General features: G+C 44.2%; 1 protein-coding gene across 1 annotated transcript in view; it reads left to right on the plus strand.

The window, feature by feature from the left end:
- The window catches only part of iars1 (isoleucyl-tRNA synthetase 1), a 131559-nt gene that overhangs the window by 88075 nt on the left and 27180 nt on the right, over positions 1-16304 (plus strand). The window contains 3 exon segments of the mRNA XM_046338710.1: positions 1635-1737; positions 3362-3445; positions 10626-10800. Of these exon segments, the coding sequence (XP_046194666.1) occupies positions 1635-1737; positions 3362-3445; positions 10626-10800 (362 nt within the window).

A 16304-nucleotide genomic window follows, 5' to 3' on the forward strand; every position in this document is an offset into this window, starting at 1 on the left:
GGCAGGGTAGCCTAGTGGTTAGAGTGTAGAGGTGGCAGGTAGCCTAGTGGTTAGAGTGTAGAGGTGGCAGGTAGACTAGTGGTTAGAGTGTAGAGGAGGCAGGGTAGCCTAGTGGTTAGAGTGTAGAGGTGGCAGGTAGACTAGTGGTTAGAGCGTTGGACTAGTAACCGAGAGGTTGCAAGATCGAATCCCCGAGCTGACCGGGTCGGTCGTTCTGCCCCTGAACAGGCAGTTAACCCACTGTTCCTAGGCCAGTTAACCCACTGTTCCTAGGCCAGTTAACCCACTGTTCCTAGGCCAGTTAACCCACTGTTCCTAGGCCAGTTAACCCACTGTTCCTAGGCCAGTTAACCCACTGTTCCTAGGCCAGTTAACCCACTGTTCCTAGGCCAGTTAACCCACTGTTCCTAGGCCAGTTAACCCACTGTTCCTAGGCCAGTTAACCCACTGTTCCTAGGCCAGTTAACCCACTGTTCCTAGGCCAGTTAACCCACTGTTCCTAGACCAGTTAACCCCACTGTTCCTAGGCCAGTTAACCCACTGTTCCTAGGCCAGTTAACCCACTGTTCCTAGACCAGTTAACCCCACTGTTCCTAGACCAGTTAACCCACTGTTCCTAGACCAGTTAACCCACTGTTCCTAGGCCAGTTAACCCACTGTTCCTAGACCAGTTAACCCCACCGTTCCTAGGCCAGTTTACCCACTGTTCCTAGGCCAGTTAACCCACTGTTCCTAGGCCAGTTAACCCACTGTTCCTAGGCCAGTTAACCCACTGTTCCTAGGCCAGTTAACCCACTGTTCCTAGGCCGGTTAACCCACTGTTCCTAGGCCAGTTAACCCACTGTTCCTAGGCCAGTTAACCCACTGTTCCTAGACCAGTTAACCCACTGTTCCTAGGCCAGTTAACCCACTGTTCCTAGGCCAGTTAACCCACTGTTCCTAGACCAGTTAACCCACTGTTCCTAGGCCAGTTAACCCACTGTTCCTAGGCCAGTTAACCCACTGTTCCTAGTTAACCCACTGTTCCTAGGCCAGTTAACCCACTGTTCCTAGGCCAGTTAACCCACTGTTCCTAGGCCAGTTAACCCACTGTTCCTAGGCCAGTTAACCCACTGTTCCTAGGCCAGTTAACCCACTGTTCCTAGGCCAGTTAACCCACTGTTCCTAGACCAGTTAACCCACTGTTCCTAGGCCAGTTAACCCACTGTTCCTAGACCAGTTAACCCACTGTTCCTAGACCAGTTAACCCACTGTTCCTAGGCCAGTTAACCCACTGTTCCTAGACCAGTTAACCCACTGTTCCTAGACCAGTTAACCCACTGTTCCTAGGCCGTCATTGAAAATAAAAATTTGTTCTTCACTGACTTGCCTAGTTAAATAAAGGTAAAAAAAAATTAATTAAATAAAAAAATAAAAAATACCCACTGTGTCACTGTCTTCTACCTGGTCCCAGTCTGACCTGTCTAACCTGCTATTATTGTGTGTGTGTGTGTGTGTGTGTGTGTGTGTGTGTGTGTGTGTGTGTGTGTGTGTGTGTGTGTGTGTGTGTGTGTGTGTGTGTGTGTGTGTGTGTGTGTGTGTGTGTGTGTGTGTGTGTGTGTGTGTGTGTGTGTGTGTGTGTGTGTGTGTGACAGGGAGTCGTTGATTGACAAGCGTATAGAAAGTGCGGTGTGTCAGATGCAGTCTGTCATTGAGCTAGGACGAGTCATCAGAGACCGCAGGACTCTGCCCGTTAAGGTAAGAGGACATCAACTGTGTGTGTTTTTCTCTTAGCTAGCGTTTGTTGTTGTCATGTATACGTGTGTGTGATTGTTGTCGTTAATGTTGTTGTTTGTAGTACTCCCTGAAGGTGGTAGTATGTATGTGTTATGTCTAGTACACTAATGGTGGTTATTGTTATTATGTTGTAGTACCCCATGAAGTGTCTGTTGTTGTGTACTAACGGTTGTTGTTGTTGTGTAGTAACAGTTGTTGTTGTTGTGGTTGGGTACTAACGGTTGTGGTTGTTGGGTGCTAACGGTTGTTGTTGTTGTTGTGTACTAAAGGTTGTTGTGGTTGGGTACTAACGGTTGTTGTTGTTGTGTACTAAAGGTTGTTGTTGTTGTGGTTGGGTACTAACGGTTGTTGTGTTTGGGTACTAACGGTTGTTGGGTACTAACGGTTGTTGGGTACTAACGGTTGTTGGGTACTAACGGTTGTTGTTGTTGTGTACTAACGGTTGTTGTGTACTAACGGTTGTTGTGTACTAACGGTTGTTGTTGTTGTTGTGTACTAACGGTTGTTGTGTACTAACGGTTGTTGTGTACTAACGGTTGTTGTGTACTAACGGTTGTTGTGTACTAACGGTTGTTGTGTACTAACGGTTGTTGTTGTTGTTGTGTACTAACGGTTGTTGTGTACTAACGGTTGTTGTGTACTAACGGTTGTTGTGTACTAACGGTTGTTGTGTACTAACGGTTGTTGTGTACTAATGGTTGTTGTTGTTGTTGTGTACTAACGGTTGTTGTGTACTAACGGTTGTTGTGTACTAACGGTTGTTGTTGTTGTTGTGTACTAACGGTTGTTGTGTACTAACGGTTGTTGTGTACTAACGGTTGTTGTTGTTGTTGTGTACTAACGGTTGTTGTGTACTAATGGTTGTTGTGTACTAATGGTTGTTGTGTACTAACGGTTGTTGTGTACTAATGGTTGTTGTGTACTAACGGTTGTTGTTGTTGTTGTGTACTAACGGTTGTTGTGTACTAACGGTTGTTGTGTACTAACGGTTGTTGTGTACTAATGGTTGTTGTTGTTGTTGTGTACTAACGGTTGTTGTGTACTAATGGTTGTTGTTGTTGTTGTGTACTAAAGGTTGTTGTGTACTAACGGTTGTTGTGTACTAATGGTTGTTGTGTACTAATGGTTGTTGTTGTTGTTGTGTACTAACGGTTGTTGTGTACTAACGGTTGTTGTGTACTAATGGTTGTTGTTGTTGTTGTGTACTAACTGTTGTTGTTGTTGGGTACTAACGGTTGTGGTTGTTGGGTGCTAACGGTTGTTGTTGTTGTTGTGTACTAACGGTTGTTGTTGTTGTGTACTAACGGTTGTTGTTGTTGTTGTTGTGTACTAACGGTTGTTGTTGTTGTTGTGTACTAACGGTTGTTGTTGTTGTTGTGTACTAACGGTTGTTGTTGTTGTTGTGTACTAACGGTTGTTGTTGTTGTTGTTGGTACTAACGGTTGTGGTTGTTGGGTGCTAACGGTTGTTGTTGTTGTGTGTACTAACGGTTGTTGTTGTTGTTGTGTACTAACGGTTGTTGTTGTTGTGTACTAACGGTTGTTGTTGTTGTTGTGTACTAACGGTTGTTGTTGTTGTTGTGTAGTATCCCTTAAAGGAGGTGGTAGTGATCCACCAAGATCCAGAAGCTCTGAGAGACATCACCTCCCTGCAGAAATACATCCTGGAGGTAAGAGATATACACAAACACATATATTTACTCACTCGCTCGCTGGTCAGTTAATTGGCTACACTCATCTAGTACCAGGTTGGACCCCCCTTGCATCCACAACAACCTGAATTCTTCGGGGTATTCTACAAGGTGTCGGAAACGTTCCGAATGGATGTTAGTCATGACGACATCACACAGCTGCTGCAGATTGGACGGTGGTACATTCATGCTGCTGACAGCCCGTTCCATCTCATCCCATTATGATCTATAGGGTTGAGGTCTGGAGGACTGACCAGGACACTCTAGTAAACTGAACTCGCTGTCTTGTTCCAGGCCATGTTTTTCCACTCCTCCATTATCCAGTGTTGGTGATGGCGTTGCCCACTGGAGCCACAGCTTCCTGTTCTTAGCTGACAGGAGTGGAACCCTGGTGTGGTCGTCTGCTGCAAATAGCCAATCAGTAACCGGGATCAACGAGTTGAGAGTTTGCCTGCGCCATTCATTATTCATTATTTGTCTGTTTTGTGGTCCGACCTGTTCGCTTGCAGGATATTTTTTTGCCGTTCTCCTTTGACCTCTCGACTGCCGGTGACTGGATGTGTTTTGTTTGTGGCAACATTCTCTGTAAACACTAGAGACTCTTGTTGTTGTGTGTGAAAAGCCCAGGAGGAAGGCCGCTTCTGAGAGACTGGATCTGGCGTGCCGACGATCATACCACGCTCTCGAAAGTCGCTTAGGTCACTCGTTTTGCCCATTTCATTTTTATTTATTTAACCTTTATTGAACTAGACAAGTCAGTTAAGAACAAATTATTATTTACAGTGACAGTCTAGCAAAAGGCAATAGGCCTCCTGTGGGGACGGGGGTTGGGATAAAAAATAAATTAAATACAATATAAATATAGGACAAAACACACATCACAAGAAGAGAGACAACACAACACTACATAAAGAGAGACATAAGACAACAACACAGCATGGTAGCAGGCACAAGGCAGCAGCACAACATTACACCTACTCATTCAAGGGTTTTTCTTTATTTTTACTATTTTCTATAGGAGATAGCCCTATTTGGCTATCTTCTGTATACCAGCCCTACCTTTTAAGAAGGCAGATCACAACACCTTGTCACAACACAACTGATCGGCTCAAACGTGTTAAGAAGGAAAGAAATTCCACAAATTAACTTTTAAGAAGGCACACCAGTTAATGGAAATGCATTCCAGGTGACTACCTCATGAAGCTGGTTGAGAGAATGCCAAGAGTGTGATAAACTGTCATCAAGGCAAAGGGTGGCTACTTTGAAGAATCTAAAATATATTTTGATTTGTTTAACACTTTTTGTTGGTTACTACATGATTCCATGTGTGTTATTTCATAGTTTAGATGTCTAAACTATTATTCTACAATGTAGAAAATAGTAAAATATAAAGAGCTTTGGACTGGTACTATATTCTGTTGCACAACAAGCCATCCAGACAGTGAAGTGAACTGTTGATGGATAAAATGCAGAGGAATTCAGCAATGAGATAAATGACTAGTAATATTATGTTGTTACTGTAGATAATGAATTGGTCTTTTATAAGTCTGAGCTCTGAGTAAAGTTGTTCAGTTTAATGTCAAGTGCAATATCATGTCTATCTAGTATTAGACCCAGTACAATATCAATTATTAGACCCAGTACAATATCAATTATTAGACACAGTACAATATCAATTATTAGACACAGTACAATATCAATTATTAGACACAGTACAATATCTAGTATTAGACACAGTACAATATCAATTATTAGACACAGTACAATATCTAGGATTAGACACAGTACAATATCTAGTATTAGACACAGTACAATATCAATTATTAGACACAGTACAATATCTAGTATTAGACACAGTACAATATCAATTATTAGACACAGTACAATATCAATTATTAGACACAGTACAATATCTAGTATTAGACACAGTACAATATCAATTATTAGACACAGTACAATATCTAGTATTAGACACAGTACAATATAAATTATTAGACACAGTACAATATCAATTATTAGACACAGTACAATATCTAGTATTAGACACAGTACAATATCTAGTATTAGACACAGTACAATATAAATTATTAGACACAGTACAATATCAATTATTAGACACAGTACAATATCAATTCTTAGACACAGTACAATATCTAGTATTAGACACAGTACAATATCTAGTATTAGACACAGTACAATATCTAGTATTAGACACAGTACAATATAAATTATTAGACACAGTACAATATCAATTATTAGACACAGTACAATATCTAGTATTAGACACAGTACAATATAAATTATTAGACACAGTACAATATAAATTATTAGACACAGTACAATATCTAGTATTAGACACAGTACAATATCTAGTATTAGACACAGTACAATATCAATTATTAGACACAGTACAATATCAATTATTAGACACAGTACAATATCTAGTATTAGACACAGTACAATATCAATTATTAGACACAGTACAATATCTAGTATTAGACACAGTACAATATCTAGTATTAGACACAGTACAATATCTAGTATGAGACACAGTACAATATCTAGTATGAGACACAGTACAATATCTAGTATGAGACACAGTACAATATCTAGTATGAGACACAGTACAATATCTAGTATTAGACACGGTACAATATCTAGTATTAGACACAGTACAATATCTAGTATTAGAGACAGTACAATATCTAAGTCGCTCTGGATAAGAGCGTCTGCTAAATGACTTAAATGTAAATGTAGTATTAGACACAGTACAATATCTAGTATTACAGACACAGTACAATATCTAGTATTACAGACACAGTACAATATCTAGTATTACAGACACAGTACAATATCTAGTATTAGACACAGTACAATATCTAGTATTAGACACAGTACAATATCTAGTATTAGACACAGTACGATATCTAGTATTAGACACAGTACAATATCTAGTATTAGACACAGTACAATATCTAAGTCGCTCTGGATAAGAGCGTCTTGTAAATGACTTAAATGTAAATGAAGTATTAGACACAGTACAATATCTAGTATTACAGACACAGTACAATATCTAGTATTAGACACAGTACAATATCTAGTATTAGACACAGTACAATATCTAGTATTAGACACAGTACAATATCTAAGTCGCTCTGGATAAGAGCGTCTGCTAAATGACTTAAATGTAAATGTAGTATTAGACACAGTACAATATCTAGTATTACAGACACAGTACAATATCTAGTATTACAGACACAGTACAATATCTAGTATTACAGACACAGTACAATATCTAGTATTAGACACAGTACAATATCTAGTATTAGACACAGTACAATATCTAGTATTAGACACAGTACAATGTCTAGTATTAGACACAGTACGATATCTAGTATTAGACACAGTACAATATCTAGTATTAGACACAGTACAATATCTAAGTCCTGGATAAGAGCGTCTGCTAAATGACTTAAATGTAAATGTAGTATTAGACACAGTACAATATCTAGTATTACAGACACAGTACAATATCTAGCCAGACACAGTACAATATCTAGTATTAGACACAGTACAATATCTAGTATTAGACACAGTACAATATCTAGTATTAGACACAGTACAATATCTAGTATTAGACACAGTACAATATCTAGTATTAGACACAGTACAATATCTAGTATTAGACACAGTACAATATCTAGTATTAGACACAGTACAATATCTAGTATTACAGACACAGTACAATATCTAGTATTACAGACACAGTACAATATCTAGTATTACAGACACAGTACAATATCTAGTATTACAGACACAGTACACTATCTAATATTAGACACAGTACAATATCTAGTATTAGAGACACAGTACAATATATAGTATTACAGACACAGTACACTATCTAATATTAGACACAGTACAATATCTAGTATTAGACACAGTACAATATCTAGTATTAGACACAGTCCAATATCTAGTATGAGACACAGTACAATATCTAGTATGAGACACAGTACAATATCTAGTATGAGACACAGTACAATATCTAGTATGAGACACAGTACAATATCTAGTATGAGACACAGTACAATATCTAGTATGAGACACAGTACAATATCTAGTATGAGACACAGTACAATATCTAGTATGAGACACAGTACAATATCTAGTATGAGACACAGTACAATATCTAGTATGAGACACAGTACAATATCTAGTATGAGACACAGTACAATATCTAGTATGAGACACAGTACAATATCTGTATGAGACACAGTACAATATCTAGTATGAGACACAGTACAATATCTAGTATGAGACACAGTACAATATTTAGTATGAGACACAGTACAATATCTAGTATGAGACACAGTACAATATCTAGTATTACAGACACAGTACAATATCTAGTATTACAGACCAGTACAATATCTAGTATTAGACACAGTACAATATCTAGTATTAGACACAGTACAATATCTAGTATTAGACACAGTACAATATTTAGTATTAGACACAGTATTAGATCCAGCCCTGTAACCCAACCTGTTGTCCTTCAACACCCAGCCCTAACCCCAACCTGTCGTCCTTCAACACCCAGCCCTAACCCCAACCTGTCGTCCAACACCCAGCCCTAACCCCAACCTGTCGTCCTTCAACACCCAGCCCTAACCCCAACCTGTCGTCCTTCAACACCCAGCCCTAACTCCAACCTGTCGTCCTTCAACACCCAGCCCTAACTCCAACCTGTCGTCCTTCAACACCCAGCCCCAACCTGTCGTCCTTCAACACCCAGCCCCAACCTGTCGTCCTTCAACACCCAGCCCCAACCTGTTGTCCTTCAACACCCAGCCCCAACCTGTTGTCCTTCAACACCCAGCCCCAACCTGTTGTCCTTCAACACCCAGCCCCAACCTGTTGTCCTTCAACACCCAGCCCCAACCTGTTGTCCTTCAACACCCAGCCCCAACCTGTTGTCCTTCAACACCCAGCCCCAACCTGTTGTCCTTCAACACCCAGCCCCAACCTGTTGTCCTTCAACACCCAGCCCCAACCTGTTGTCCTTCAACACCCAGCCCCAACCTGTTGTCCTTCAACACCCAGCCCCAACCTGTCGTCCTTCAACACCCAGCCCTAACCCCAACCTGTTGTCCTTCAACACCCAGCCCCAACCCCAACCTGTCGTCCTTCAACACCCAGCCCCAACCCCAACCTGTCGTCCTTCAACACCCAGCCCTAACCCCCAGCCCTAACCCCAACCTGTCGTCCTTCAACACCCAGCCCTAACCCCAACCTGTCGTCCTTCAACACCCAGCCCTAACCCCAACCTGTCGTCCTTCAACACCCAGCCCTAACCCTACCCCAACCTGTCGTCCTTCAACACCCAGCCCCAACCTGTCGATCCTTCAACACCCAGCCCCAACCTGTCGCCTTCAACACCCAGCCCTAACCTGTCTCCTTCAACACCCAGCCCCAACCTGTCGTCCTTCAACACCCAGCCCCAACCTGTCGTCCTTCAACACCCAGCCCCAACCTGTCCATCCTTCAACACCCAGCCCGAACCTGTTGTCCTTCAACACCCAGCCCTAACCCCAACCTGTCGTCCTTCAACACCCAGCCCTAACCCCAACCTGTCGTCCTTCAACACCCAGCCCCAACCCCCAGCCCTAACCCCAACCTGTTGTCCTTCAACACCCAGCCCTAACCCCAACCTGTTGTTCTTCAACACCCAGCCCTAACCCCAACCTGTCACCTTCAACACCCAGCCCTAACCCCAACCTGTCGTCCTTCAACACCCAGCCCTAACCCTACCCCAACCTGTCGTCCTTCAACACCCAGCCCCAACCTGTCAGTCCTTCAACACCCAGCCCCAACCTGTTGTCCTTCAACACCCAGCCCCAACCTGTTGTCCTTCAACACCCAGCCCCAACCTGTCACCTTCAACACCCAGCCCCAACCTGTTGTCCTTCAACACCCAGCCCCAACCTGTCTCCTTCAACACCCAGCCCCAACCTGTCACCTTCAACACCCAGCCCGAACCTGTTGTCCTTCAACACCCAGCCCTAACCCCAACCTGTTGCCTTCAACACCCAGCCCTAACCCCAACCTGTTGTCCTTCAACACCCAGCCCCAACCCCCAGCCCTAACCCCAACCTGTTGTCCTTCAACACCCAGCCCTAACCCCAACCTGTTGTCCTTCAACACCCAGCCCTAACCCCAACCTGTTGTCCTTCAACACCCAGCCCTAACCCCAACCCCAGCACCAGGCCAGACAGGATGTTGATCTAGAGACCAGGGTGATGGGGGCGCTGGGCTGAAAGGATCAGCTCATCCCCTGGTGCCTGGCTGGGTCAGAGACATGGAAAAATAATCTGCTGCTCTGTGGCTCGGACTGATCCATCCCTCACTACGTTTTTGTGACACACACACACTCCACAAACACACTGCGACACACACACACACACACACACACACACACACACACACACACACACACACACTCACTGTTACACAGGAAACAACACGTTATCTTCATGTAGCGTTCAGGACGACCAGACTCTCTCGCCTCTCTTCAAATCCCAAGGTCCAAGAACACTGCGATGGTAGAGGAAACAACCTCTTATCTTCATGTACACGTTTTCAGGATCTTAGAGGGCACGAGCATGCATGAGATCAAATCCTCTCTCTCTCAAGAACACACACCAGCAGTCACCACCACCTATCTTTGTGTATCTGATTCTAGTCCTGGCTGTTGCTACCAGCAGTCACCACCACCTCCCCTGTTGTGTATCTGATTCTAGTCCTGGCTGTTGCTACCAGCAGTCACCACCACCTCCCTCCGTTGTGTATCTGAACAGACCGATGGTTGATGACTGTGTTGTTCCGTCTGAGATGAAGATGAAGGAGAGTCGCTGGTTCAAACTGCCCAAGTTTTATGAGACCAAAGATCCACAAAACACTGCGATGTTAGAGGAAACAACCGTTATCTTCATGTAGCGTTCAGGACGACCAGAGAGTCGCCGGTTCAAATCCCACGGTCCAAGAACAAAAAATAATAAGAAGCAAAATAGTATTGTGCTTTTTCTGTTGTTTTTTTGGGGAGGGAGCAAGGCAGTAAACCCCCCTCTCATCTCTTCCCCTTTCTCTTTTCTCTCAGGAGTTGAATGTCCGCCAGTTGACCTTGTCCACGGACAAAGACAAGTACGGCATCAGCCTGCGGGCTGAACCGGACCACATGGTGCTGGGAAAGAGGCTGAAAGGAGCCTTCAAATCCATTACGGCGTCCATTAAAGAACTGAAGAGCGAACAGCTGGAGACCTTCCAGGAGACTGGTAGGAAGGGAGGGGGGGGGGGAAGGGGGGCGGGGGCAGGGGAACCGGGGGCTGGGGGGGGAGAGGGGCAACGGGGGGCTGGGGAGCGGGGGCAGGGGAAACGGGGTCAGGGAAACGGTCCGTCTGTTAAATGTACCTCTGATTGGAACACATCTCACCCCTCCTAAATCCCACAGCACTCTCGAGGTCAAAAACCTTTTTCTGTACCAGCGTAGAAGGTTGGACGGTCCTCTGATTGCAGCCCAGTAAAACACCTTTTTTAGTACTGACCAGAGTACTATATAGAGGTTCTCCTGTTGCATGGTGGGAGGTGTTAATAACCATGGTCCATTTGGGATAGTAATCCCTACACACACACTGAACCCTACACACACACACTGAACCCTACACACACACACACACACACACACACACTGAACCCTACACACACACACACTGAACCCTACACACACACACACACACACTGAACCCTACACACACACACACACACACCTACACACACACACACTGAACCCTACACACACACACACTGAACCCTACACACACACACTGAACCCTACACACACACTGAACCCTACACGCACACACACTGAACCCTACACACACACTGAACCCTACACACACACTGAACCCTACACACACACACTGAACCCTACACACACACACTGAACCCTACACACACACACTGAACCCTACACACACACACTGAACCCTACACACACACACACACACACACACTGAACCCTACACACACACACTGAACCCTACACACACACACTGAACCCTACACACACACTGAACCCTACACACACACACACACACACACACACACACACACAACCCTACACACACACACACACACACACAACCCTACACACACACACACTGAACCCTACACACACACACACTGAACCCTACACACACACACTGAACCCTACACACACACACACTGAACCCTACACACACACACACTGAACCCTACACACACACACACTGAACCCTACACACACACTGAACCCTACACACACACACACACTGAACCCTACACACACACACTGAACCCTACCCTACACACACACACACTGAACCCTACACACACACACACTGAACCCTACACACACACACTGAACCCTACACACACACACTGAACCCTACACACACACTGAACCCTACACACACACACACACACACACACTGAACCCTACACACACACACACACTGAACCCTACACACACACACACTGAACCCTACACACACACACACTGAACCCTACACACACACACACTGAACCCTACACACACACACTGAACCCTACACACACACTGAACCCTACACACACACACTGAACCCTACACACACACACTGAACCCTACACACACACTGAACCCTACACACACACTGAACCCTACACACACACACTGAACCCTACACACACACACTGAACCCTACACACACACTGAACCCTACACACACACACACACACACACACACTGAACCCTACACACACACACTGAACCCTACACACACACACACACTGAACCCTACACACACACACTGAACCCTACACACACACACACACACACACTGAACCCTACACACACACACTGAACCCTACACACACACACTGAACCCTACACACACACACACACACACACTGAACCTTGCACACACACTGAACCCTACACACACACACACACTGAACCCTACACACACACACACTGAACCTTGCGCACACACTGAACCCTACACACACACACACACACTGAACCCTACACACACACTGAACCCTACACACACACACACACACACACTGAACCCTACACACACACACACACACACTGAACCCTACACACACACACTGAACCCTACACACACACACTGAACCCTACACACACACTGAACCCTACACACACACACACACACACTGAACCCTACACACACACACACACACACACTGAACCCTACACACACACACACACACTGAACCCTACACACACACACACTGAACCCTACACACACACACTGAACCCTACACACACACTGAACCCTACACGCACACACACTGAACCCTACACACACACTGAACCCTACACACACACTGAACCCTACACACACACACTGAACCCTACACACACACACTGAACCCTACACACACACACTGAACCCTACACACACACTGAACCCTACACACACACACACACACACACACCTGAACCCTACACACACACACTGAACCCTACACACACACACTGAACCCTACACACACACTGAACCCTACACACACACACACACACACACACACTGAACCCTACACACACACACACACTGAACCCTACACACACACACACTGAACCCTACACACACACACACTGAACCCTACACACACACACTGAACCCTACACACACACACACACACACTGAACCCTACACACACACACTGAACCCTACACACACACACTGAACCCTACACACACACTGAACCCTACACACACACACTGAACCCTACACACACACACTGAACCCTACACACACACACTGAACCCTACACACACACTGAACCCTACACACACACTGAACCCTACACACACACACTGAACCCTACACACACACACTGAACCCTACACACACACACTGAACCCTACACACACACTGAACCCTACACACACACACACACACACACTGAACCCTACACACACACACACTGAACCCACACACACACACACTGAACCCTACACACACACACACTGAACCCTACACACACACACACTGAACCCTACACACACACACTGAACCCTACACACACACTGAACCCTACACACACACACTGAACCCTACACACACACTGAACCCTACACACACACACACACTGAACCCTACACACACACACTGAACCCTACACACACACTGAACCCTACACACACACACACACACACACACACACACTGAACCCTACACACACACACTGAACCCTACACACACACACACACACTGAACCCTACACACACACACTGAACCCTACACACACACACACACACACACTGAACCTTGCGCACACACACTGAACCCTACACACACACACACTGAACCCTACACACACACACACACACACACACTGAACCTTGCGCACACACACTGAACCCTACACACACACACACACTGAACCCTACACACACACACACTGAACCTTGCACACACACTGAACCCTACACACACACACACTGAACCCTACACACACACTGAACCCTACACACACACACACACACACACACACTGAACCCTACACACACACACACACTGAACCCTACACACACACACTGAACCCTACACACACACACTGAACCCTACACACACACACTGAACCCTACACACACTACACACACACACACACACACACACACACACACACACACACACACACACACACACACACACACACACACACACACACACACACACTGAACCCTACACACACACACACACACACACACACACACACACACACACACACACACACACACACACACACACACACACACACACACACACACACACACACACACACACACTGAACAACCTAAGACTTAAAAACAACAAAACGAATCTAAGCATGTATATCTGTGTATATCTGTGATTAGTGTGTGTGTGTTGTGTTCGTCTTGTAATAGTCTGTAACTAGAAACCAGAGTTTTCCCTGGTCTCAACATGGTCAGAACAACCTCCTGGGTCTATTCTGAGTCTGAGGTTGCAAATTCCCGGTAACTTTCCCAGTATAACAGAGTGGTGTATAACAGTATAACAGAGTGGTGTATAACAGAGTGGTGTATAACAGAGTGGTGTATAACAGTATAACAGAGTGGTGTATAACAGTGTAACAGAGTGGTGTATAACAGTGTAACAGAGTGGTGTATAACAGTATAACAGAGTGGTGTATAACAGTATAACAGAGTGGTGTATAACAGTATAACAGAGTGGTGTATAACAGTATAACAGAGTGGTGTATAACAGTATAACAGAGTGGTGTATAACAGTATAACAGAGTGGTGTATAACAGTATAACAGAGTGGTGTATAACAGTATAACAGAGTGGTGTATAACAGTATAACAGAGTGGTGTATAACAGTATAACAGAGTGGTGTATAACAGTATAACAGAGTGGTGTGTAACAGTATAACAGAGTGGTGTGTAACAGAGTGGTGTATAACAGTATAACAGAGTGGTGTATAACAGTATAACAGAGTGGTGTATAACAGTATAACAGAGTGGTGTGTAACAGAGTGGTGTGTAACAGTGTAACAGAGTGGTGTGTAACAGTATAACAGAGTGGTGTATAACAGTATAACAGAGTGGTGTATAACAGTATAACAGAGTGGTGTATAACAGTATAACAGAGTGGTGTATAACAGTATAACAGAGTGGTGTATAACAGTATAACAGAGTGGTGTATAACAGTATAACAGAGTGGTGTATAACAGTATAACAGAGTGGTGTATAACAGTATAACAGAGTGGTGTATAACAGAGTGGTGTATAACAGAGTGGTGTATAACAGAGTGGTGTATAACAGTATAACAGAGTGGTGTATAACAGAGTGGTGTGTAACAGTATAACAGAGTGGTGTGTAACAGAGTGGTGTGTAACAGAGTGGTGTGTAACAGTATAACAGAGTGGTGTGTAACAGTATAACAGAGTGGTGTATAACAGTATAACAGAGTGGTGTGTAACAGTATAACAGAGTGGTGTATAACAGTATAACAGAGTGGTGTATAACAGTATAACAGAGTGGTGTATAACAGTATAACAGAGTGGTGTATAACAGTATAACAGAGTGGTGTATAACAGTATAACAGAGTGGTGTATAACAGTATAACAGAGTGGTGTATAACAGTATAACAGAGTGGTGTATAACAGTATAACAGAGTGGTGTATAACAGTATAACAGAGTGGTGTATAACAGTATAACAGAGTGGTGTATAACAGTATAACAGAGTGGTGTATAACAGTATAACAGAGTGGTGTATAACAGTATAACAGAGTGGTGTATAACAGTATAACAGAGTGGTGTGTAACAGAGTGGTGTATAACAGTATAACAGAGTGGTGTATAACAGTATAACAGAGTGGTGTGTAACAGTATAACAGAGTGGTGTATAACAGTATAACAGAGTGGTGTATAACTGTATAACAGAGTGGTGTATAACAGTATAACAGAGTGGTGTATAACAGTATAACAGAGTGGTGTATAACAGTATTCCAGGCTGACCCAGAGGTCTGGTTGAAGCTGTGTGTGTGTGTGTGAAATGTGTGTGTGTGTGTGTGTGTGTGTGTGTGTGTGTGTGTGTGTGTGTGTGTGTGTGTGTGTGTGTGTGTGTGTGTGTGTGTGTGTGTGTGTGTGTGTGTGTGTGTGTGTGTTGTCCACACAGGTTCCTTTTGTGGTGGACAGCTTTATACGGTTGACTGACTGACTGACTGACTGACTGACTGACTGACTGACTGACTGACTGACTGA

This window comes from Oncorhynchus gorbuscha, linkage group LG03, assembly GCF_021184085.1.
Source record: "Oncorhynchus gorbuscha isolate QuinsamMale2020 ecotype Even-year linkage group LG03, OgorEven_v1.0, whole genome shotgun sequence".
NCBI lineage: Eukaryota > Metazoa > Chordata > Actinopteri > Salmoniformes > Salmonidae > Oncorhynchus > Oncorhynchus gorbuscha.